At 42.6% G+C, this 27,613-nt stretch overlaps 1 protein-coding gene across 2 annotated transcripts in view; it reads left to right on the top strand.

The window, feature by feature from the left end:
- The window catches only part of DENND4C (DENN domain containing 4C), a 179,972-nt gene that overhangs the window by 59,079 nt on the left and 93,280 nt on the right, over positions 1-27,613 (top strand). For both annotated transcript variants that reach the window (XM_075316381.1, XM_075316374.1), the window contains exon 3: positions 21,551-21,803. In XM_075316381.1, coding sequence (XP_075172496.1) covers positions 21,551-21,803 — 253 coding nt within the window. The remainder of the gene's footprint in view (positions 1-21,550; positions 21,804-27,613) is intronic.

The raw sequence follows: 27,613 nt of genomic DNA, 5'->3' as shown, positions 1-27,613 counted from the left end.
GGGTACTCCAGAGGTAGACCTCTTTGCTTCAGCAGGAAATTGCAAGGTCGCAACATTTTTCTCCCTGAACCCTCGGGACAATGCGTTGGGGGTGGACGCCTTCTGCCACAATTGGTCCTTTTGCCTCGCCTACGCCTTCCCCCCCCAATTCCTCTTCTCGCACGAACCCTGAGGAAGATCAGAGACGACGGAGCCGCAACTATCCTGGTAGCTCCTCTGTGGCCGCGGCGGAGTTGGTACAGCCTGATCCTGACTCTCGGGATCGACGGACCGGTCCTCCTGGGTTCAGACCCCAGTTTACTGTCTCAGGGTCCGATATTCCATCCGGACCCCCAGAAACTCAAGTTGGCTGCCTGGCTTCTGAGGCCCGGGCACTGAAGGCCCAAGGACTTTCTGACAAGGTCGTGGCTACTCTACAGAACAACCGTAAACCGGTGACTAATAGTATTTACAATAAAATCTGGATGAGATTTTCCTCCTGGTGTGGTTCTCGGCCTCCTGACCCGCTCCGGCCTAACATTGCGCAGATTCTCGACTTCCTCCAGAGTGGATTGGACTTAGGCCTTCGGCCCAGCACACTGAAGGTGCAGGTCTCAGCACTCAGTGCAGTCTTTGACACGGCTCTGGCAGATCATCGCTGGATCCGCCGTTTCTTGGTGTCCGCTAGTAGGCTCTGTCCGCGGCAGAGGGTCCTGACACCTTGCTGGGATCTCAATGTGGTCCTTACCGGACTATCTCAGTCGCCCTTTGAGCCTCTGTCCTCCTGTAGCATCCGTTCTCTCTCTCACAAGACTGCCTTTCTCGTGGCTATTACGTTCGCTCGGAGAGTCGGGGAACTTCAAGCATTGTCTATTCGGGAGCCTTACCTGACCGTCAGAGATGACAGCATTTTCTTTCAGCTGGACCCTTCCTTCCTTCCCAAAGTGGTTTCGGATTTTCACCGTTCTCAGTCCATCGTCCGGCCTTCCTTCTGTCAGCATCCTAGGACTCCGGGGGAGGAAGTGTTCCATTCTTTGGACGTTCGTCGGACGGTGTTGCGCTACCTAGATATTACTACACCTTGGCGTATTGATCATAACCTATTTATCCAGCCCTTTGGTCGAAATAAGGGCAGGAAGGTGGCTAAGAGTACCGTCGCCAACTGGATTCTGAGGGCCATTAGAGACGCCTACCTCGCTCAGCATCTGTCTCTGCCTACCGGATTTACGGCGCACTCCACCAGGGCTACCTCTGTCTCCTGGGCTGAACGGGCAGGGGCTTCTCCTAAGCAGATCTGCAAGGCGGCTACGTGGTCTTCCCTCCATACTTTCACGAAGCATTATCGTTTGGATCTGGATTCCAACAGGGATTTGGCTTTTGGCAGGAAGGTCCTGCAGGCTGTGGTCCCCCCCTAGGTATCAATTTGTTGGTATTCCTCCTATGCTGTCGTGGAAGGGACTAGAGAAATAAGAATTATTCTTACCGTTAATTCGGTTTCTAGGACCTTCCACGACAGCACGTAATTCCCTCCCTTATCCTCGATATTCCTGGATGTGTTTATACTTCTCATATGCTATGGGTTCTTTGTAAGACACTGGCTATGGGAGGTGGGAGGGTCCTTTTAACCTCTCTTGTGCTTCCTGTCCCAATTAGGGCGTGGAGAGACAACCTCCTATGCTGTCGTGGAAGGTCCTAGAAACCGAATTAACGGTAAGAATAATTATTATTTTTTTTTTTTTTTTTTTTTTTTTTTACAAAATGGGTTGTATCAATGAAAAAATGCAGAAAATCTGCAGCAAAGAATTGACATGCTCATTCTTTAAAAACCTGACCAAAAATGCAGGTATTTAACAAAACAGTAAAAAACCTGGTGTGTGTGTGTGTGTGTGTGTGTGTCTGTATGAAATTTCAGAAATCTCAGACTTTGCTGTGACTGTAAAAAAGCTGCTTTTTATTAGCATGGATTTGCATAAAACCAAGGCGAATCTGCAGCTAAAAAACGCAGCAAAAACTTACCAAAAAATCCCTGTCTGAACATAGCCATAAAGTGCATTTTTGCTGCCAAGAGATGTAGATGGTGTAGAAATTTCTGCACCAAATACGGTATTGTGTGCACATTGCGCAAGGATTCCCCTGTATTTACAGCACAAGTGATTGTGTGACTTTCCATATTTGCAGGCATATGCCAACTAGATTCTCATATGGCTGCCTACTCGTGCTAGGAGTATAGGGGAATTGTGATGATGTGCGCACTGCACTCGCCATTCCACAATCTGCACACACAGAGTGCAGAAATGTGTGTATCGCCTGGAAAATAAATAGTACAATCTATATTGCTATCGGGTCCAAAGAGGTTGAAGTGCCCCAAGTGGAAAGGATGAAAACAAAAAATCCAGGTTTCCGCATTAATTAGAAAAACTAATGTTCCCTTATCAAAAAGTAGTATGTAAGGCAGGCTTCACATCAGCGGTATTCTGCCGCAATGCCGGATCCCTCACAAATACGGTACAGTTCAATACAGTTAAATGGAATCGCGGCAAGATAAGGTTATATGTGACCGCATGTATCCTTATCTTGTCGCGATTCCATTTAACCGTATTGAACTGTACCGTATTTGTGACGGATCCGGCATTGCGGCAGAATACCGCTGATGTGCGCGCAGCCTAACCCAAAATGGTACCAATGAAAAAGCCATCATTTTGCAAAAATTAAGCCCTCATGCAGCTCTATTGGCAGTACCATTAAGAGCTTATGGCAACCCAACAAGTAAACCTTTTGTGTGTTTCTTATACTGCAATCATATTAAAATATGTATTAAAATTATAGATTTGGTATTTTCTTAACTATATTCTGCAGATCAGTATGGGTAACATGTCAAGTTACACGGATCAGAGAAAACTAAAACCCAAAATATTGCACAATTTGTTCTAATGTATCCTCAAAAACATTAGTTTTCCAATACATTATATATAACCACCAATCAGTGATTCAAAATTGTAGTTTGTATTCCAAATAATCAAAACCATTTAAAGCTACATGGTCTGTGAAAAAATAAGATATGGCTCTCAATAGGCAGCAGCCCCACCCCCTCCCAAAAAAAAAATAAAAAATAATGGAGGAAACTGGCTGCACCGGTAAGAAGAAAAAAGAACCCGAACCCCCCTTTAACACTAGAACTACTGGACTCGTGACACCTACAGTATATAGAAATACATAGTGCAAAATAGTCAAAATGACTACCTCAGTAGTTCTAGTGTTAACATTAAGATTATTAAATCTGTATTAATATCCTAGATTACAATTACATTATTATTATATTATAGAAGAGAACTGAAACTGTTCTGTATGATGGCAACTATAAATTACTTTATTTGAATACACAACAAGGTGAATAATAAAATGGTACACTACCAAAATCTTTGGAACAAGTTCACTCAGGACCTGATAATATTGATAGTAGCCCACAATATGTATCAAAAGTACTGGCTATAATAACTCTATATGTATAGGGGCTAATAGATGAAAATTCAGGACTAGATGTGAACAATGCAGGTAATTAGCAGGGACTGCGATTAAGGAATGCAGCAGAAAAGATCAAACCTTGATTCCCCACCATGTATTGGTAGGAAATCATGGCGATAGTACGTACGGCACCATGGGGGAGAATTGTATAAATACTAATCCTGTAAAGGTAACACAAGATAGTAGTACATGTAAAAATACGTGGTAAAAAGATATACTCTCTTACCTAAAGTGCTTATGTACAATATCGATGGAGATCCAGGGCATTTTATAGGGACTTTACCTGGGACTGCGCTTTAGTTGCACTCTTGGAATATACTGCTGCACCGATATTGCACATAAGCACTTTAGGTAAAAGAGTATATCTTTTTACCACGTATTTTTACATGTACTACTATCTTATTAGCCCCTATACATATAGACTTATTATAGCCAGTACTTTTGATACATATTGTGGGCTACTATCAATATTATCAGGTCCTGTGTGAACTTGTCCCCAAGATTTTGGTAGTGTACCATTTTATTATTCACCTTGTTGTGTATTCAAATAAAGTAATTTATAATTGCACTATACTCTTGTTCTCTCGTGTTTTACTATTAGGCTGGGGCCACACGGGGACTACTGCGATCCCCTTGCATGACACTCTGCTCGTGCTGGCAGTACAGCAGAGCCGAGTGTCATGCGTGTGTCCTTACAACTGAGGTCCGTTCGTGCGAGCAGACCTCAGCTGCGGGGGGCGGGCTGGCTCTCAGGACGGGAGGGATTTATCGCCTTCTCTCCTGCGTAGTCGGCTATTGCCATTCTCGCACTGCACTGGCAGTACACCGGTGTACCGTGAGTACAGTGCGATTTTTCTCTCGCCCCATTCACTTGAATGGGTGCGAGAGAAAGAGTCTCAGCTTACAATCGCAGCATGCTGCGATTGTTTTCTCAGTCCGATTAGGGCTGAGAAAATAATCGCTCATGTGTGCTGACACACAGGCTAGAATTGGTCCGAGGGGAATGCGATGTTTTATCGCACTCCACTCGCACTGTTTTTCTCGCCGTGTGGCTTAGGCCTTATCATGAGTAGTGCTGGCACCTTCCCTACCTTACCCCGGTAGGCCTGGTGTCCAAATTTATATGGCTCATATTGTGAGATATGTGTTGTTATTATGGCAAATATGTAGATGTGGCAGTCATCCAGAGCTTGGTAGTACATTGGATACATGAGATATACATGAGATACACGGTGGGACATTTTGTACATTTATTGCCCATATTTATGGTTTGTTCTTTCGCTCCCATAGCTCTAATCGCACTCCCATGTTCCCATTATGACATGCAAGTCATGTTTGTAATCACCTTTTTTCCTTCTCCTCTTCCTCCCATGTCATACGGCAGTGATCCGGATAATTAGGTGTGCACCTGCTGTGTGTAGACCCTTTAACCCTGGTTTCCTGGAAACCGTGTATTGGACATAGAGCAGGACTGGTACGCTGCCAAGCTGTTGTCCTCATTTGTGGTTTATTTTTGAACTGTACGACCCTGGAGACCATTGTCCTACAGATTAGATGTTAGCCATGCACTCGGTCTAGTATATATTCTAATACACTCTGCTGGATGGGTTCACAGTTTATACTGTAAGGAGCCATCACCTATTGTTTAAAGCAGATTTTTGTGTTTGTGTTTTTGCCAATGTTTTCCCATATCACAATCTGTATAAAAAATAATAAATGGAAATTTTCTAATTTTCACACTGGCCGCCTGGAGTTTTTAGGCCCTCTCGTCCTGTTTCAGGTTACATCAGATGGACATTAGCCAAAATGAACAAACTCCGACCCTATCTTTTGTTGAAGCATCTAATGAGCCTGTGCAAAGTTCATCGTGAGGGGAAAGGGAAGCAGGGTCAGGTGTATATCAGCTATTGTGATTGATGGATACTGTGCATAGAGATATTACCGGTCACTGTAATCCTGCCTCTGATGATAGGGAGACTGCTGAAAACTCTTCCTGAAAGTATATGTCTAAAATTAACTCCAGTGGTCTCTGTGACAATTGCAAGATTAGTAATTTTGTTTTGTAATGAAATTGTGATATAATTTTTTTTAAAAAACTTTATTGGGGTGCATGCACATGAGTTTCTCTCGCATTTTGATGAATCACAGCGTTTTTATAGTACAAGCAAAATGGATGTGATTACTAGCAATCTTCTGTCCACTGTGTTTCACTGTACACTGCGTAACTGTACCTGCGGTGCATTTTTCCAAGCCGCAGTATGTCAATTTCTCTCAATTTCTGTCCAGAATTTCCCCATAGACTTGACATAGATGCAGAAATTTCAATGGTAAAAAAACGCACTTGCACTATGTTCACCGGGCTTTTTTGGTAAGTTTTTGCTGCGTTTTTTTAGCTGCAGATGTGCCTTAGTTTTATGCAAAGCCATGCTAATAAAACGCTGCTTTTTACAGTCCCAGCAAAGTCTATGAGATCATGCGCACACATACACAAACAAACACATCAGGTTTTTTCCTGACTGTTTTGTGAAATACCTGCGTTTTTGGTCAGGTTTTTAAAGAATGAGCATGTCCATTCTTTGCTGCAGATTTGCTGCGTTTTTTCATTGATACAACCCATTTTGTAGAAAAAAAGCAGCAAATCTGCCGCAAAAACGCCACTAAAAATGCATGAAAAACGCAGATGACTCAAAGGAGATTTCCTGCCACAAGATCAGGTTTTGGTCAGGAAAAAACTTACCAAAAAAGCCCTGTGTGAACATAGCCTAACAAAGCAAAAACGCATGTAATCCGCAGCTAAGGATGTCAATATCAGAAAGTTTCAAATACAAAACTGGTTTCTTTAAAGCATGACATACCAAACAGACAAAAAGCTTGGGATCAAAAACGGGATAAAACGCAGTGTTAATAACGCACACAAAAACTCAATAAAAACCGCATGTAATCTGCACCTAATGATGTCAACAACAGGATGTTTCAAAAACAGATTTATTTAAGGGATGACACACCAAACGGACAAAAAGCATGGGATCAAAAACGCAAGTAAACTAAGGGGCAGAAAGTCTTCTTTTTTTTTTTTTTTCCAACAAAGTTTTTTTTCTTTCTTTTAGCAAGTTACAGAAACAAGAAAACCCAGGGACAAGGAGAAACATATCTCCCAACATCATTAGACTTTAGAGAGGGAAGGCCTCTCACCTCTGAGGTCCATCCCTCACCACTCTCCGATCTCCATCTCTTCAAACTTGTATCCCCCCTCAACCACCTCCTCCCACCAAGCAATTCAAAACAGCATAAATTATCCCCTCCCCGTGCGACACGACTGAAACCAATCCCCTCTCCTTCCCTTATGTCAGACCTGTTCCACCGTAAGGAGCTTGCATTTTTAGTTTGCCTAGGGAACCCTGCTAGTCTTCAGTTAGACACCATTCTGTGTACGTGAATGGAGACACAATGTGCTTTATCTCCTCCTCCTGCATATCCTCGTTATAAATGCTCTCCATTTTCCAAAAAATGTTGCCGTCAGCTTCTTTGTTTCTCTCTACCTCAAATTTCTCCAGTCTGAGCACATTTTTCAGTTGACTTAATAACCCTTCCCTAGATGATACATCTTTTACCAACCATTTTTGGAGTATTGCCCTTTTACCCAGCATCGTTATATGTGAAACAGGGATGGTAGCCTTTCCCCCACGTCATCCCCTCCCTCCTCTCCTTCCTGATGTTGATGGTGGAATAACCAAATTAAGGGTTCCAATGCCTCTTAACTTCCAAATTTCTCTCTCCAGCAGCGGGCTTGCTTCTAGAATATCTGTATCACTCCACACTGCCATATCCCATGATAACGATCCGATTTTTAGCGTTACAGTTCGGACAGTTCAGTAGTTTGGTTGTCGTGTGTTAGAGATGTTGAATCCATAGATTGCCCTATGCGTGAGACTAAATTGAGTATCCCTCCAGCTCTCATTGGTGGTGTTTTGTTTTTTTTTGTAGAACTAACCCAGCCCTTCAATATTTTCTCCTCCCCCTCTTGATCTTTTAATTGCCTAACCCATGCCCCGAGAGTTGTGCCCTGTATGTTGGGGACTAGCACCTCCCTCAGCTCCTCGTAGAGCATGGAGATATTTATTTCACTTATGTGTCTCATTATAATCTCATCCATCTGGTTAGCCCTGTACTCCTTGTTGATGTTTTGTAGTTTGAACATTACCCTAATCTGCTCATACTGGAGAGCTTGAAATGGTTGCAAGCTAAACCCCTCTACTTCACAAGTCAACCATCTCATTTTCGTACTATGCATCAAGTCCTTAAGTGTCCTTCTCCCCTTCTCTCTCCACTCCTGGAAGAGCTCATTTTCCATTCCATGTGGAAAGTCCGGGTGGGCCCAAATGTTTAGGTATTATGATACATTTCATGCTAACCCGTGGGAACGTAGTTTTAAATACAATTAACTCCACAGCCTAATTTAAATAGTAGGTCATTGATGGCTTCCCTTTAAGTCCCGGGAGGTGTCACTGCTGTGAGGAAATACCATTGGCATGAAAGGTGTAGTTTTTAGGTACGAGGTTCCCTGCCAGTTTGCATCCAGTGCAACTTCCATAACTTAGGGATTCATCAGACCAGGCCGCCCTCATCCATTGCTCTATGGTTCAATTCTGATGCTCAAATGCGGATTTAATGCACCTCAGTGTAGGCACTCTGACCAGTCTGTGGCTATGCAGCCCCTTACAAAGCAACCTTTGATGCACTGTGTGTTCTGACACCTTTTTAGGAGTGACATTTTTTTGTACCATAGACATTAACTTTATCAGCAATTTGTGCCTGTACTTATTAAAGGCTCCCGACATACATCATTGAGCTCTATAGGTGCCTATGACTTCACCACTGGTTCACTGTCCTTCAGTGGACTACTTTTGGCAGGTACTAGCCACTGCATATTGAGAATACCACAAATGACCTTCCATATTGGAGATAGTGACCTAATTTCAGTTCGTATCATAATTCAACCAATATTATTTAACTCCAGTTACATTACTGTACTGTGCAGGCTAATTTTATTCGTTTTATCATTTTGTTTTATACTAATTTTAATTCCAGGCCACTATAAGTGTGAAACATAATAATTGCGTAGTATAATAAAGCAGGAGAGAAGCAAAGTCCTGCACCACCGCAGATTACCTGCAATATCGCTTGCGGTACCGCCTTTGCCTGTGCTCGGGTGGAGAGCCTGGAGGGTCCGACAATCCAAAAACGGGGTGCTGGTCATAAAACAAAGTCCATTGATGAAGCGTGAGAGTAGAAAGAGACCGCACTCAATCCGCTGTGAAGGATTTCTTTATTCAAACACGTGCAGAGTGGAGGGCTGGAGACACACTGTGAGCTGGCTCCTCAAGAATGGACGACAGCTGTTTCGCCCAAATTGGGCTTCCACAGGTCCACATGTGGAGCCACGGCTACACCCCTTTTAAAGGAGTGCTCACAGATTGCCCCAGACCACATAAAAACAAATAGGAGATTTGTGTATGCATATAAAATACATGTATCCATTTCCATGCATGAATTTACAACAAATTTTAAACATGTAAAAGAACACACTTGAATAAAATGAAGCAATGGGTGATAGACAGGCAGAACTGTCATAGGAACACGGATATCAAACATGTAAAAGAACACACCTGAATAAAATGAAGCAAAGGGTAACAGACAGGCAGAACTATCATAGGAACACAGATAGATCCACACGATCGTTTAAACCTTGCGGGCCCTGTGCCCCATAATTAATAATTAACCTAGCCTCCTCTTGTAGCAACAATTTGTGCAGGTCGCCCCCCTTCAAAGGGAGGGAGACCTTTTTGAGGCCGGCAAAACGTCGGGGTCACCATCATGACAATCCTGGATATGGGAAATTAATCTGGGAGAACCTTTCCCTGATGTTATTGAACTATAATGTTCCCTGAATCGCACATATAAGCATCCTATAGTCTTGCCTATGTAGAACCTGCCACAAGGGCAGAGCACCACATAGACCACAAACTTAGTTTTACATGAGATGAATTGATGGACAGTGTGTAAGTGCGGGCCGACTTGTACGGAGCGACCTTTTAAATGCTGGCTGCAAAAACGACACTGACCGCACCGGTAATTCCCTGGTGGGCAGCATTTGTCTAGCCAAGTTGTCGAATTGGTAAGTCTGTTCCTCACAAGTTTGTCCCGCAAATTGCCGCATCGTCTGAACGATACCAAAGGGTTGGACATTGTCCTGTCAGATAAAGCCGGATCATTCTTCAAAATATGCCAATTTCTGCAAAGAGCAGTTCTAATGGCATGCTCCAGAGGTCCAAATTTAAAATTAAAGACAAACCTACCCAAATTGTCAACACATTTTCTGGTGCGGTTTTTACGGACAGACGTGGCGCCGTCTGATCTAGCTCTCTCACAGGCCGAATCAATCAGTTTTTTTGGGTAACCTCTTTGATGTAATCTAATTTTCAACTCCTGAGATTGTTGAAAAAAAGATTCCTCTGAACTGTTTGCTCTACGTACTCTCAGGAATTGACTGTAGGGCAAACCTGTCTTAATGTGGAGGGGGTGGGCACTTTGATAATGAAGAAGGGAGTTTGATGCCGTCGGTTTTCTGAACAACCTTGTACAAATATCGCCCTCCTTGATAGAAACCTCAATATCTAAAAAATTGAGAGTATCGCCACCATATGAGGAAGTAAAGGACATATTCATGGTGTTACAGGTGTTAAGATAGGACACGAAATCAGCAAAAAGGACCTCAGTGCCAGCCCACACTATGAATATGTCGTCCACATACCTCAAAAAATGGCGAATATATTTCAAAAAAGGGTTGGTGTCAGAAAAAACATATTTGCTTTCAAAGGAGCCCAAAAAAATATTGGCCATGGCACAAGAGACAGGGGTACCCATAGCGGTACCCCTGCACTGCAAGTACCAACGGTCCAAAAACATGAAAGCGTTTTTAGATAAAACGAAATCAAGGGCTTCCTCAATGAAACTGCAAAACAACGCATCTTTTCCAGTCTGCGCCACCAAATCCCTAACAGTCTGTATACCCAAATTCTGAGGAATGCGGGTATACAGACTCTCCACATCAATCGAGGTTAAAGCAAAGCCCTCCTGCCATGTCATACCCTTTAGCAGTGTTAAAAAATCACTGCTATCCTTGACATAAGAGGGGATATGACTCATAATTGGTCTTAACAGCCAGTCCAAATAGTGCGACAAAGGCTCAGTTAAAGAGCCGATGCCGGCCACTATTGGGCGACCAGGTGGATTATCCCTGCTCTTATGTATTTTTGGTATGCAATACCAGTGGGGCTTTGTAGGAAAAGGAGGAATTAGTTTTTCAGCCTGTGAGCGAGACAGAAAACCCAGCCCCACGTATTTGTCCAGCAACCGCACCAAAGATTTTTTAAAATCTTGAATAGGATTTGCAGAAAGAGGACAATAGGTAGATCTGTCCATTAGTTGTCTATTGCATTCCTGGATGTAATCATGTTTAGGAAGGAGGACAACGTTGCCCCCCTTATCGGCCTGGCGGAACACCGTGTCCTCCCAACCCTGCATGATACATATCGCGGCCTGTTCTTTTTGACTTAGATTCTGGATCGGCCTGGCGTACACCAATGACTCGACATCCTTCAAGACAGCTTCCTGATATAAATCAATCAAATTTCCAGGTACAGTAGGGGGACAAAAATCCGATTTTATCCCCTTAGTAAACCTTTCCAAACCTGGACTATTGCTGGAACCCACGATATCAGTTGAAACATTTGGCTCATTCAAGCTGAGCAACACCTCAGCGTCTTGAAGGATCCCAGAATCAAAAGCCCCTATCAGACCGGTCCGAGAATCAGCTATACTGCACGGAACATGTCCAGCAGGTGCTGTATGAGCTGTATTAGGCGCCGTTTGGAAATGTTTGTGCAGATGGATCTTTCTAATAGCCTTAAAAAGATCAATCTTGAACTCAGCAAAATCGAACTTTTCCGGAATGCAATATTTAAAACCTTTAATTAATACAGAGACCATATCTGGAGTAAGAGTATGAGATGTTAGATTGATGATCGCATCGGAAGGGGGACAAGAAGTAGATTGGAAACTTAATTCCTCCAAGTTACAGACTTCCTCTTGTGACCTCTGCCCCGTGTCCCTTTTCCTGCCCCCCCGTCGGATCCGTTTCCTAAAGGGGTGGTGGGTGCAGCACCATGGGGGTTAATACCAGAGGGGCCCGAGATCACGTCCTCTGATCCACTGGATTCCGAGTCCGTGGTCCAGTACCCCCTGTTAGAGCCAGCACTACCTCGTTTTTTTATGTGCGCTCTCTGTCTATAATTATGTGGCCCATCTTTTGTCCAACAAAAAATCTGTTTCTTTTCATAATCCTTCTTGTCCCTTAGGAACTTTTCCCTTTTTCTATGTTTTATTTCTGTCTGTACGGTCACCAAACGTTTATCCAGCCTCTGACTAAAGGTGTTCCAATCATCCGCTGACATCCGTGCTTGGGTGTCATGCTTCAACGTATCTAATTCAGCAACCAATGCAGCATAATTATCCTTGTTTTTATCTAATACTAAATGCAGTAATTTTTTAGAACACTCTAACTGAATGTTTTCCCACTGCACAGTAAACGTGGGATCCTCCTGGAAATGAGAAAGAGTCTTTATGACCCGGAGTCCACGTGGCACACGATCACAATCGACATATGACTGCAGGGATTGAATAGTCCAAAACAATCTAACTTCTTTTTCCGCCAAAGTCTGTATCTGGAATTCCAGAGTTTTAACACCCAAAACTTCAGTGTCTTTCTTAAAATTGCAATCTCCAAAGAAGGAGCCAGCATCAGCACGTCCAGCTAATAAGCCCGTGGTAGTGGACGGTACACCACCGCTGCTCTCCATATCCTCCATATCACAGGTTAAATCACAGTGCGGTAATTGAAAAAACCGCAACAAACGCGGAAAGTCCCGGTAATTCCCAGCGGTGTGCAACAGGGACTGGAAACAACAAGTAGTATAATAAAGCAGGAGAGAAGCAAAGTCCTGCACCACCGCAGATTACCTGCAATATCGCTTGCGGTACCGCCTGTGCCTGTGCTCGGGTGGAGAGCCTGGAGGGTCCGACAATCCAAAAGCGGGGTGCTGGTCATAAAACAAAGTCCATTAATTATGGGGCACAGGGCCCGCAAGGTTTAAACGATCGTGTGGATCTATCTGTGTTCCTATGATAGTTCTGCCTGTCTGTTACCCTTTGCTTCATTTTATTCAGGTGTGTTCTTTTACATGTTTGATATCCGTGTTCCTATGACAGTTCTGCCTATCTATCACCCATTGCTTCATTTTATTCAAGTGTGTTCTTTTACATGTTTAAAATTTGTTGTAAATTCATGCATGGAAATGGATACATGTATTTTATATGCATACACAAATCTCCTATTTGTTTTTATGTGGTCTGGGGCAATCTGTGAGCACTCCTTTAAAAGGGGTGTAGCCGTGGCTCCACATGTGGACCTGTGGAAGCCCAATTTGGGCAAAACAGCTGTCGTCCATTCTTGAGGAGCCAGCTCACAGTGTGTCTCCAGCCCTCCACTCTGCACGTGTTTGAATAAAGAAATCCTTCACAGCGGATTGAGTGCGGTCTCTTTCTACTCTCACGCTTCATCTATGGACTTTGTCTTATGACCAGCACCCCGCTTTTGGATTGTCGGACCCTCCAGGCTCTCCACCCGAGCACAGGCACAGGCGGTACCGCAAGCGATATTGCAGGTAATCTGCGGTGGTGCAGGACTTTGCTTCTCTCCTGCTTTATTATACTACTTGTTGTTTCCAGTCCCTGTTGCACACCGCTGGGAATTACCGGGACTTTCCGCGTTTGTTGCGGTTTTTTCAATTACCGCACTGTGATTTAACCTGTGATATGGAGGATATGGAGAGCAGCGGTGGTGTACCGTCCACTACCACGGGCTTATTAGCTGGACGTGCTGATGCTGGCTCCTTCTTTGGAGATTGTAATTTTAAGAAAGACACTGAAATTTTGGGTGTTAAAACTCTGGAATTCCAGATACAGACTTTGGCGGAAAAAGAAGTTAGATTGTTTTGGACTATTCAATCCCTGCAGTCATATGTCGATTGTGATCGTGTGCCACGTGGACTCCGGGTCATAAAGACTCTTTCTCATTTCCAGGAGGATCCCACGTTTACTGTGCAGTGGGAAAACATTCAGTTAGAGTGTTCTAAAAAATTACTGCATTTAGTATTAGATAAAAACAAGGATAATTATGCTGCATTGGTTGCTGAATTAGATACGTTGAAGCATGACACCCAAGCACGGATGTCAGCGGATGATTGGAACACCTTTAGTCAGAGGCTGGATAAACGTTTGGTGACCGTACAGACGGAAATAAAACATAGAAAAAGGGAAAAGTTCCTAAGGGACAAGAAGGATTATGAAAAGAAACAGATTTTTTGTTGGACAAAAGATGGGCCACATAATTATAGACAGAGAGCGCACATAAAAAAACGAGGTAGTGCTGGCTCTAACAGGGGGTACTGGACCACGGACTCGGAATCCAGTGGATCAGAGGACGTGATCTCGGGCCCCTCTGGTATTAACCCCCATGGTGCTGCACCCACCACCCCTTTAGGAAACGGATCCGACGGGGGGGCAGGAAAAGGCACACGGGGCAGAGGTCACAAGAGGAAGTCTGTAACTTGGAGGAATTAAGTTTCCAATCTACTTCTTGTCCCCCTTCCGATGCGATCATCAATCTAACATCTCATACTCTTACTCCAGATATGGTCTCTGTATTAATTAAAGGTTTTAATTATTGCATTCCGGAAAAGTTCGATTTTGCTGAGTTCAAGATTGATCTTTTTAAGGCTATTAGAAAGATCCATCTGCACAAACATTTCCAAACGGCGCCTAATACAGCTCATACAGCACCTGCTGGACATGTTCCGTGCAGTATAGCTGATTCTCGGACCGGTCTGATAGGGGCTTTTGATTCTGGGATCCTTCAAGACGCTGAGGTGTTGCTCAGCTTGAATGAGCCAAATGTTTCAACTGATATCGTGGGTTCCAGCAATAGTCCAGGTTTGGAAAGGTTTACTAAGGGGATAAAATTGGATTTTTGTCCCCCTACTGTACCTGGAAATTTGATTGATTTATATCAGGAAGCTGTCTTGAAGGATGTCGAGTCATTGGTGTACGCCAGGCCGATCCAGAATCTAAGTCAAAAGAACAGGCCGCGATATGTATCATGCAGGGTTGGGAGGACACGGTGTTCCGCCAGGCCGATAAGGGGGGCAACGTTGTCCTCCTTCCTAAACATGATTACATCCAGGAATGCAATAGACAACTAATGGACAGATCTACCTATTGTCCTCTTTCTGCAAATCCTATTCAAGATTTTAAAAAATCCTTGGTGCGGTTGCTGGACAAATACGTGGGGCTGGGTTTTCTGTCTCGCTCACAGGCTGAAAAACTAATTCCTCCTTTTCCTACAAAGCCCCACTGGTATTGCATACCAAAAATACATAAGAGCAGGGATAATCCACCTGGTCGCCCAATAGTGGCCGGCATCGGCTCTTTAACTGAGCCTTTGTCACACTATTTGGACTGGCTGTTAAGACCAATTATGAGTCATATCCCCTCTTATGTCAAGGATAGCAGTGATTTTTTAACACTGCTAAAGGGTATGACATGGCAGGAGGGCTTTGCTTTAACCTCGATTGATGTGGAGAGTCTGTATACCCGCATTCCTCAGAATTTGGGTATACAGACTGTTAGGGATTTGGTGGCGCAGACTGGAAAAGATGCGTTGTTTTGCAGTTTCATTGAGGAAGCCCTTGATTTCGTTTTATCTAAAAACGCTTTCATGTTTTTGGACCGTTGGTACTTGCAGTGCAGGGGTACCGCTATGGGTACCCCTGTCTCTTGTGCCATGGCCAATATTTTTTTGGGCTCCTTTGAAAGCAAATATGTTTTTTCTGACACCAACCCTTTTTTGAAATATATTCGCCATTTTTTGAGGTATGTGGACGACATATTCATAGTGTGGGCTGGCACTGAGGTCCTTTTTGCTGATTTCGTGTCCTATCTTAACACCTGTAACACCATGAATATGTCCTTTACTTCCTCATATGGTGGCGATACTCTCAATTTTTTAGATATTGAGGTTTCTATCAAGGAGGGCGATATTTGTACAAGGTTGTTCAGAAAACCGACGGCATCAAACTCCCTTCTTCATTATCAAAGTGCCCACCCCCTCCACATCAAGACGGGTTTGTCCTACAGTCAATTCCTGAGAGTACGTAGAGCAAACAGTTCAGAGGAATCTTTTTTTCAACAATCTCAGGAGTTGAAGATTAGATTACATCAAAGAGGTTACCCAAAAAAACTGATTGATTCGGCCTGTGAGAGAGCTAGATCAGACGGCGCCACGTCTGTCCGTAAAAACCGCACCAGAAAATGTGTTGACAATTTGGGTAGGTTTGTCTTTAATTTTAAATTTGGACCTCTGGAGCATGCCATTAGAACTGCTCTTTGCAGAAATTGGCATATTTTGAAGAATGATCCGGCTTTATCTGACAGGACAATGTCCAACCCTTTGGTATCGTTCAGACGATGCGGCAATTTGCGGGACAAACTTGTGAGGAACAGACTTACCAATTCGACAACTTGGCTAGACAAATGCTGCCCACCAGGGAATTACCGGTGCGGTCAGTGTCGTTTTTGCAGCCAGCATTTAAAAGGTCGCTCCGTACAAGTCGGCCCGCACTTGCACACTGTCCATCAATTCATCTCATGTAAAACTAAGTTTGTGGTCTATGTGGTGCTCTGCCCTTGTGGCAGGTTCTACATAGGCAAGACTATAAGATGCTTATATGTGCGATTCAGGGAACATTATAGTTCAATAACATCAGGGAAAGGTTCTCCCAGATTAATTTCCCATATCCAGGATTGTCATGATGGTGACCCCGACGTTTTGCGTTTTGCCGGCCTCAAAAAGGTCTCCCTCCCTTTGAAGGGGGGCGACCTGCACAAATTGTTGCTACAAGAGGAGGCTAGGTTAATTATTAATTATGGGGCACAGGGCCCGCAAGGTTTAAACGATCGTGTGGATCTATCTGTGTTCCTATGATAGTTCTGCCTGTCTGTCACCCTTTGCTTCATTTTATTCAGGTGTGTTCTTTTACATGTTTGATATCCGTGTTCCTATGACAGTTCTGCCTGTCTATCACCCATTGCTTCATTTTATTCAAGTGTGTTCTTTTACATGTTTAAAATTTGTTGTAAATTCATGCATGGAAATGGATACATGTATTTTATATGCATACACAAACCTCCTATTTGTTTTTATGTGGTCTGGGGCAATCTGTGAGCACTCCTTTAAAAGGGGTGTAGCCGTGGCTCCACATGTGGACCTGTGGAAGCCCAATTTGGGCGAAACAGCTGTCGTCCATTCTTGAGGAGCCAGCTCAGTGTGTCTCCAGCCCTCCACTCTGCACGTGTTTGAATAAAGAAATCCTTCACAGCGGATTGAGTGCGGTCTCTTTCTACTCTCACGCTTCATAATAATTGCGTAGCCATACATAGCAAGGTGCAAATGGAACTAAGTATGTTTATGTGATAGACTGGGACAATACGAGTAAGAGTACTGGAGAGTGAAATCTGCTTATATCGCTTCCCTTAGCGTATAAAAAATTGCCTTAATTTTCAAACTGAAAAGTGGGATGTGTCATGCGTATGTAATGTTTGTATGATTTTTTTTTTTTTAATTTTTTTTTTCTTCTCCCGACTAGCAGCTGTGTGACATGTGTATGCCATTCGTACGCAATGCAGTTTCAATATCATCTTTTACATCCTAGAATACTCTGCTTTTATTATTTACGACAACTAGCTTTAATTTACTCATATCTAAAGATATAGATAGCTGGATAGCCTGCAGCTATATAATTTCACAACCCCCCTACATATTATACACTTGCACCCTTTAGACCTTTCATGTGGTGTTTATCCTACAGCAGTTTAGGCTAGTTTAACTTAAAAAAAAAAAAGAAAAATGGAGAAAATAACATGGTCACCCTTAGTTTATGAAACCAGCAAAGGTAAAGCAGACAGCTGTGGGTTGATATTATCAAGCTGGGAAGGTCCATACTTATTGGCCCTTCCCAGCCTAAAAATACCAGCCCGCAGCCGCCCCATATGTGTAACATCATCACATACATGGTTACATAGTTTGAAAAAAGACCTAGGTTGATCTAATTTAACCATTAGTAAGATGCTCCAATTCTGGGACTTTTCCTTGGCTTTTCCAGTTTGCCCTGGTGCGTTGGCAATTGAGGATAATGGCATTTGAGGTGGATGTCAGCCATGAATTTATAAAAAATACTGCTGACCTCTTGCCCTGGTTAGTATTGGTGAGGTGGCTGTCAAATACCCTTATTACTAATCCAGTAGTAATAAGGGTCGGCAAGACGCGGTCACATGTGGTTGCATGTGTCATAGACAACCGCATGTGACCGCATCTTGGTGCGATACCATTGGAAATTAATTGAACTGAAATGCATTTGTGACGGATCCGGTTTTGCGGCAAAATACCGCTGATGTGAGCACTGCCTTAGAAAAAGTCCATCTAAGCAGAGATAATCCCATACGATTTACCTTGTTTTAACCATGTTGGAAGTCTTATAAGATTATCTCTTCGTTGCTGGACTTTTCCTATGTGATTCATTAGTTCACCACTGCATTGCTTTATTATGGAGCATACCTGGCCTCTCATTTTTATTTATATAGATATATACAGTATATTGCAACCTTGCAAAGCACATTTATAGCGCTGACCGTTATTGTACATTTAAGTGATATATTTGCCAAGTGGTTGTCAGCTCTTGTTTCTTTGCTTTAAGGCGTGTTTCACAGTCCATTTTGACCATCCATGTGTACATGTTTTTGTCGTCTGTGTGAACGGTCTGTTTATTTTAATAAAGGATTTTCGTTTCTTTTTTTCCATTTTTTTTTTTTTATTATTATTATTATTTATTATTATTAGTGAGTCAGTAAAGGGGGATGTCTTGATAGACACCTCTCAATTACTAACTCCGGGGCTTGATGCCAGCTGTGTTTTTAAACATTTCACAGCTGACATAATTTCAATAAACTATAACCCCATAGCCAACACACCATGGCATCGGGAAGAAACGAGGCAAAGCACTAGAATTAGACCATCTTGAGATGCTCCATTTCTGGGGTGGCTGCGGTCTGGTATTTTTAGGCTGGGAAGGGCCCAATAACTATTGACCATTTCAGCCTATCGGCTGTCTGCTTTACCTTTGCTGGTTATGAAAAAAATGTGTGTGTGTGTGTGTGTGTGTGTGTGTGTAACACCACTCAATCCCCTCCCCCCCATTTATTTATTTTAATATCTGTTCAATCTATCTAGCTTTGCACATCTTTAACACATAAAAATCTGGGTTTTTTTAATGCATTTCCTTCTGGTCCATGTCACACGAGTGGCACTTGTGTTTTTCACAGCACTATTGACTTGTATGGGTCCATTTGATCTGTGCTGCAGGGAATAGATAGAGATGTCCTCTTGTGGATGATAGGGTAGGAATATCAACATAGATTTTAATCTCTGTGTGTGTATGTGCCTCTGGTACATGTAAAAATTGACCCCACACGTACCGGAAACACCCACATGTGATGGAGGCCTAAAAAGGTTTTCTGGGCACATAGCCTTTATACCATGTATTAATAGTCTGAGAAATTAAGAAACTTGCTATAATAATACTACTGTTTCTGAAGCTATCACATGTGTGCTCACTTGTTAGCTCCAGCTCTTTACTTTCTGCAACAGTTTGTTCAAAGCACAGAGTACAGAGATTTCCCTTCTGTGCTTTGAAAAAAATATATACCTGTGAATCAAACCGAATTCTTAATGCAAGACTCAGCCAGAAACTCTCTTGTTCTGAAAGTTGATATCATGGACAATATGGTCAGACTCTTAAGTCAGGGCTTACTAACTAAAGTAGAGAGTTAATTAAGCTGGAGAAACGTTGCGTTCAGCGATTTATCCATCTTTAGACTGTAAAGGAGTCGCAAGATGGTGCTTTTTAGATGCAGTGGGACCTGAGGATGGGCAGAGAAGCCAAAGAGCACTGTCTATTGGGAAATATAATCTGGAGGCACAGAGGGAGATTTCAGAATGTACACCATAACAGATCACAAGGAACGCTGAAGGGAAGTGGGGAAAAAAATAAAGGTAATGTTATGGGGAGATTCATTCATTTTTATTTTTTTTCTTTTATGCATGGAAAACCCCTTTCACATCCTTCTGTTTCATGTTGTTTTCAATCTGTGCATGTCCAGTTTATAATATAGTACATTTCCATTGATTGTCTATGGCCTGGACATGGTTATTTTTATAGACCCAGTAATGTAGGCCTGATGTAGTATGGCCAGTTAAGTAGCAGGCTCTTCATATTTAGGAATAGAAGTTTTTGGTCACCTTTTTAATATTAGCGACTTGAGTATCTGTTACCTTTTCGACATATATTTTCCAATTCTCTCTTGAACGTTCTTTAGCATTTGCACCAGAAGCGTCTAGCAGGCTATGTGTATTGCAGGCTTTCCTCAGATAACACTGGGGAACAATTTGAAAACAAAATTCTGTTGAGTTAGGTTTTTGAGCTGATTTATACTAAAATTGGCATGCTGATTCCAAAAATGTAGTAAGTTTTTTTCTATCACGTCAAGTTTTTCCTCCTCAACTTACCTGCCATAGAAGCACAATTGCACTGATTTCTGTAATAAGACTTGTTATCTGAGTACAATTCGAGCTACGTGGCAACTTGTAAGAGTAGTCACAACTAAAAAACATATTTGTCATGCCTATTTCTTATATATTTCATTTTTTGTTCATATTTGTACTATTTAAAAAAAACAAACACTTTTTAGGTACAGTAGTTTACATATTTTTGAGAAGACAAAAATCCTATAGTTCAAAAACTTGACGTGATAGAGAAAAACTGAGATCATTTCTGGATTCAGCATCCAAAAATTAATTAAGAACAGTTGTCTGACCTAACTCCTAAAAAAAATTGCGTTTCCCAGTGTAATCTTTCCAGACAGATTTGCAATAGATCTATTGTTTGAATCCTAGAATGCAGGTACCGTATATGCCGGCGTATAAGACGACTGGGCGTATAAGACGACCCCCAACTTCTGCCCTAAAAATATAGAATTTGGGATATACTCACTGTATAAGACTACCCCCGTTCAGTATGCTTCAGTATGCTAAGAGCAGGGGGCCGCACTGTGTGAGGAGGTGTTTTTTTTTTACTGTCCAGTATAACCAATAGGATTAGTGCAGGGGCCAGCATGTAAGCTCTTCATTAATGTCCCTGCATGGATGCGAGGGGAATCTGGCGTTACTGCACTAATCCTATTGGTTATACTGGACAGTGAAAAAAAAAACACCTCCTCACACAGTGCGGCCCCCTGCTATATATACGCTATATATCCGCTGTATATATACCAGTATATATGCTGTATGATATACCAGTACGGGGCCGGGCTGTGTATCGCGTTTCCATAACGACGAGGCAGGAACTTCCCTGCTAGAGCGCTGACGTCAAGGCAGAGCTGCTTGCCTCTGATTGGCCATCGCTCTGCCATTCAGCAGCGGTGACAGGAAGTTCCTCCCTCGTCGCTATGGAGGCAGAATCCAAGCGTGGAACGGAGTGGAGCGGCGCACTACAGCACCCAGGTATATATCCGGCGTATAAGACGACCCCCCACTGTAGCCATTATTTTAAGGGGGTAAAAAGTCGTCTTATACGCCAGTATATACATTGGGTTCTGAAGTGAAGATTCAGACTACTGGGAACAATACTTCCATGAATAGTGTGCTAAACTGTGTGCATAACAAACACTTGATGGATCTCTGCCCTTTCTTTGGACTTTTTGTGACATTGGTTATTTGTATTTCAGAATTATTTGTTCTAAATTGCTGTTTTCTTATTTTTAGTGTGCTATATGAAGGAAAAGAACGCCTTATGTCTGGCTGTGAAACCATTCAAGCAACGCCATATGGACGCTGTGCTAATGTCAATAACAGCTCAACCAGCTCGTCACGAATATTCATCACTTACCGCCGGGCCTCCTTAGATCGCACTCAGAATTCTCTAGCAGTTACTGACATCTGTGTGATCATCACTAACAAGGGGGAAACGCCACCTCACACCTTCTGTAAGATTGACAAGAACCTCAACTGTGGAATGGTAAGACGCCCAAGACAATAAGGGGCCATGCACCACCCCTCAGTGCAATTTATACCTTTATACCTTATACCTTGAAATGATAATGTCCAAATCTTTTCTATGCTATATTCAGAATGAAGCAAGACTAAACTTACTGAAATAATGAGATATCGATCTGATTTATGGTCAATACCCTTTAACTAGATGTCTACCCTTGATAATCCAACAAAAAAACATTTGCCGTTTTTAAAGGGTTATTCCTCGGGATGATCGACTATCACAAATATTCGGCAATATTTGGCTTCGCGAATATTCGACGAATGGATCGCCGCTATGCAAATATTCGATGCGCAATGTAAGTCTATGGGAAGCCCAAATAGTTGCTATTCGGCAACTATTCGGGTTTCCTATAGACTTACATTACGCATCGAATATTCGCAAATAGTCAAATAGCGGCGACCTATTCGGAAAACATGGGCGTAGCCGAATATTTGAGGCGTTCGATCATCATAACTTATTCCCCATCCATAGGAAATATTAATGATCATTTTGGGCCCAATAGCTGGAACCCACAGCAGTCATGAAGACTGGGTTCTGGAAACCGGGAACTAGGCTCTGCAGAGTCCCATTTGAATGGAACAGAGGTGCGCATAGTCCGCTTCCACTTCATTCAGTACCTATGGGACTGGCTGTGCTCAGTTTTCATCACCAGTTCTATAGATAATGAATGCAGCAGATGCTGGGTGTCCTAGATGTTGGCCCCCCCAGTAATCAGTAAGTTATATCCTATCCATATCAGATAGTGGATAGCTTAATATCATGGGAGTAAGCCTGTAATAATCATGTTATCCTGTTATACAATGATTAACCCTTCTAGACTGCTCTCCATGAGTAGCTATTGTCACTTTTGCCATAGTTATTATGCGTGTTATACTAGATTTGTTTGATGATACTGTCCTACACCTAATCAGTTCTTACTAGCCAGAGCTACTATGTCATATAGAAGGTATTTTCTTGGCTCCCTTGATAAATGCGGGGTCTGCCCGTTCAGGGAAAAGGTTCAGCTTCTTCCATGTCCCTGGAGGACTGCTCACCTCCATACACATACACTGAGTGAATCCAGAGGCCTTCATTTTACCACACCCTAGGGTGGAGATATGTGAACATCCATCCCACCCAACTCTTTAGGGGCTAGGTTTGTGAACAACTATCATGGCCGATTAACCCTCTCCACACATAACATGTTGGAGCATGCTTTCAGGTTCACATCACTGAGGCTGACAACCTCAGTGAAACATTTCTTCTCTCCAGTGACTATCTTACATAGTCTATGGGCATGTAGGCCAAATTCAGTAGAATAAACATAAACCCTGATGTGTGAGCTGATGTTTTAATCCAAAGAAATCCTTGTCTTTCTTTTATATAACAGATCCATGAGGAAGACCTGTATCTCCCTGAGAATCTGCCTGCAGAGCTCATTTTATATGAGAGGCGACATTACTAGTATGAGACATGTAATGATTGACAGTCTGCTCTCCAGATTTACATGTCTTGCACTAGCAACTCTCCCTTCTATGTAAGATATGCACTGGAGACAGATTCTCAAGGAGTTTTTGTTTCCGGTCCATAGATCTTAACAAATCGATTAAATATTAAGGAAAACGTGGATTTCTCTGGAATAAAACATTGGATATCAAGGTATCCTGTTATTCCGCTTCCTATCACCTTCATGCCCATATAGACTGCTTAAGAAGATTGATTACTACTGACGGATCATTTTAATCTAATACTGAATAATGAACCTTAAATTAGACTTTACATCATTAACATTTATTGCATGTCGTTTATGATATACACAACTGTATGATCTTAGAAAGTGTGACCGTTGGAATCCTCACCAGTATAGAGAATAAGAAAATGTAACTACTAACTTTCTATGAAAGAATATGGAACCGCAAATAGGGAATATAGCATAAAATCTCCTTAACCCCTTTAAGACCAATGACGTACCGGTACACCCTTGGTTGCCTCCCTCCGGTTATCGCACATGTCTGCCGATCTGATCCCACACATAAAAATAGTTCCTCATATGGCAATATTGACAAAAAAATAAAAAAAGTTATGGCTCTCAGAAGAAGGGGAGGAAAAAATGAAAAATGGGGAATCGCCTGGGGGTGAAGGGGTTAAGGATGAGTATTTGGTGAATTATTGATGTAGATTTTCTGCAGTATTTCTGCAATTTATATAAATTGTTACTTGGGTTATTTCAGTGCGTTTTTGAGAACTTTGTGTTACATCTGTTTTTGATCCTGCCGTTTTCCTCTTTTTTTGGGTATACAATGTTTTAAATAAAGAAAAACAAAAAGCCAGCACTAAATGTGCACTTCAGCACTAAACATTCCAAACTGTACTGATTATAAAAATTTTGAGATTTTTGGCAAAAAATTGCAATTTCTTGAGCTGCCCCGCCACGTCACGGCAAATCTCATTTGAGGCAGTCCTACACTAAAATATTTTTATAAAATGTGCCATACGGCCTCACATATGAATAGTAGAACTGCTCTTAGCAGCACTCACCTGGTCTATTTCAATCCCGTACCCATGACTGAGTGTAGGACTGCCTCAAATGAGATTTGCCGTGACGTGGCGGGGCAGCTCAAGAAATTGCAATTTTTTGCCAAAAATCTCAAAATTTTTATAATAAGTACAGTTTGGAATTTTTAGTGCTGAAGTGCACATTTAGTGCTGGCTTTTTGTTTTTCTTCAATGCTTTAAATAAAGCAGCTTTGTTTTTAATACTTTTTGGTATTTGGCTTTGAAAATCATCTATTGTTACCCTCGTAGAATTTTTAAGGCATTTCCACATATATTTGTTTACTTGTGGAATTTCTGCAAAATGAATATGACGATGATGAGGTGAGGAAAAGTTCTGTTAATGTGTTTAAACAGAATCTGTCATCAGGTTTTTGCCACCTAATCTGAAAACTGCATGATGTAGACCGAGACTATGATTCCAGCTGTGTCATATACTGGGCTGCTTGCTGTAGTTTTGATAGTTTCATGTTTAGAAATCTGTGATTTTATCAATAGAGTATTTGTAAACCTGCTGCCATTTAGTCCTCCATATTCGTCAGCGCCACCCACTCCCTCACCACATATTGGTAGATTTATTCCTTTGCATAGTGTATAAGCTGTCAATCAGTGGTATGAGCAGGGTTATGCAGAGCTCAACATTCTTGTTTCATCTTCACAGCTTAAGAATGGTCATTTCAGTTGTGTGTGGACAGATGATTGTTTTGGTCTTCCGCTCCTCCTATTCTGTAAACTGTTGTTGCTCCTAAAAAGTTCCACTTTACAAAACTCTCCCAGATCTAGTGCGGAAGACCTGAGCCAAGGTGACGTCCTACAGCGATTGCATGAGCAGTTATCAGGCCAGGAACCTGAAATGTCTGAATCCTGAGTGATGAGGCTACAATGTCCACATGCTAATGAGTATGTAGTCATGAAGCAAGTCTGAGAACATTTCCCATGGGTGTAGTTCTACTGGAGACTTAAAGCGTAGCTGTCATTTTAATTTTATAAATCCATAGTACACATGAGAATAAGTAACTCTGTAATATATCTTCTCAGAGAAACTTGCTTTGATCAGTCATTACCAACAGTCTTAATTCTGAGGTAAAATCTGTATTCAGTGAGGACGTTCCCATTACTGAAAGGAAATGGCAGTTGGTGCTGATGAGATTCTATGATGGGAGGAGGAGCTAGATACAGAGGGAGGAGTTAGAGACAGCTCCACCCCCTCCTCATTCTTCTATCTACATAGAATCTCATTAGCACCAACCACCATCTCCTATCTCAGTAATGGGAAAGTCTTCACTGAATACAGATTTTATCTCAGAATTAATCAGTTCTGGCAGAGAAAGAAGCAGATTTGTCTGGTAAGATATATTACAGAGTTACTTATTTTTATGTGCACTATTCATTTATGAAATAAAAAGTAAAATGGTGGTTACGCTTTAAGTTTTGCTCTGTAAAATGAGGAATTTGATTTTATTTGCCTAAACATGTCTTTGGGCTTTTACTCAGTTATATTATTTCCTTTCATTGCTCAGGCCTATTTTGTCGTGGCTTATATGTCGGCATGGTAACAGTAGTGTAATGTGAAACAACAAAAAAACCCAGCTTTTTATTGCAGGATAATTATTGAAGTCTGATCAAAGACAAGTCCACATAGAACACATTCGTCTACTAACTAATCTTGAGTTGCAGTGTACGTTTTATCCTCGTCTTATTTAGAACTCTGCCGGCTGTTATGCTTCTAGAGGGCACTTTACACGCAGCAATATCGCTAGCTAGCATACCAGCCCCCGTCGGTTGTGTGTCACGGGCAAATCGCTGCCCGTGGCGTACAACATCGCTTACACCCGTCACACACACATACCTGCCCTGCGACGTCGCTGTGGCCGGCGAACCGCCGCCTTTCTTAAGGGGGTGGTTTGTGCGGCGTCACTAAGCTGCCGCCCAATAGAAGCGGGGGGCGGAGGTGAGCGGGACGAACATCCCGCCCACCTCCTTCCTTCCGCATTGCTGGAGGACGCAGGTACGGTGTTGGTCCTCGTTCCCGGGGTGCTACATGTAGCAATGTGTGCTGCTGCAGGAACAACGAACAACCTGCGTCCTTCAACAGCAACGATATTCGGGAAAGGAACGACGTGTCAACAATCAACGATTAGGTAAGTAATTTTGATCGTTAACGGTCGTTCCTGCAGTGTCACACGCAACGACGTCGCTAACGAGGCCGTATGTGCGTCACGAATTCCGTGACCCCCAATGACATCTCGTTAGCGATGTCGTTGCGTGTAAAGCGGCCTTAAGGCTGAGGCCACATGGGCATTTGTGCGATTCTGAGCGCTGGAGCCGAGTGTCATGTTAGTGTCATGTGACTGTGGTCTGATCGTGCGATCAGACCACAGCTGCGGAGGGGAGAGCCAGCGCTGAGGGGTGGAGGGATTAATCTCCCTATCTCCTCAGTTGTTGGCTGATGCAAGAATCGCATTGCACTCCGCTGTAATGTGAGTGCAATGTGATGTTTTTCTCACCGGCATAGACTGGAATGGGTGCGAGTGAAACAGGATCACATTCCACCTGCAGCATGCTGGAACTGTTTTCTTATTCTGATATGAGGTGAGGAAAAAAAAATCGCTCACGGGACCGGCCCCATAGAGCAACATGGTAATAATAATAGTGTAAGGCTATGTGCCCACGGGACTCTGTATCTGCGGATTTTTTCTGCATCAAAATCCGCAGCTTTCCCCCGGAGCACCTTTTCATAGGTGCGGATTCTGCGATTTTTTTTTTTTTTTTTTTTATATTATTAATTGAATAGGCAAAATCCGCACGAAAATCTGCAACAATAATTGACATGCTGCAGATTTTTCCGCACAAAAATCCACACAATTTCCGCTGCGGAAATATCCGCAGTGTGGGCACAGCATTTCCCAAATGCCATAGAAATGGCTGGGGAGTAGCTGTGCTGCAGATTTCTGGAAAATCCGCGGCTTTTCCGCGAGAAATACGCTGCAAAATCCGCGCATTTTGCGCAGCGTGGGCACATAGCCTAATGCGTTCTTCTTCTTCTTCTTCTTTTTTAATCTCTTTCCACTCGCTCCGCATTACTCGCCGTGTGTGCTGACCCTAAAGGTGGGCTTACATTTTTGTTTTTTTAATAAAATAACCTAGTAAGTACCGTTAAAAGCTGTTAGAGATGAGGCTGCTGTTTAGTTTAAAGTGAATCTCTCACCAGGCTTTGGGTACCTCATCTGAGAGCACCA

Source organism: Anomaloglossus baeobatrachus, chromosome 1 (genome assembly GCF_048569485.1).
Source record: "Anomaloglossus baeobatrachus isolate aAnoBae1 chromosome 1, aAnoBae1.hap1, whole genome shotgun sequence".
NCBI lineage: Eukaryota > Metazoa > Chordata > Amphibia > Anura > Aromobatidae > Anomaloglossus > Anomaloglossus baeobatrachus.
The sequence above is the reverse complement of the archived record's forward strand: the minus strand, read 5'-3'. Positions and strand labels throughout refer to the sequence as shown.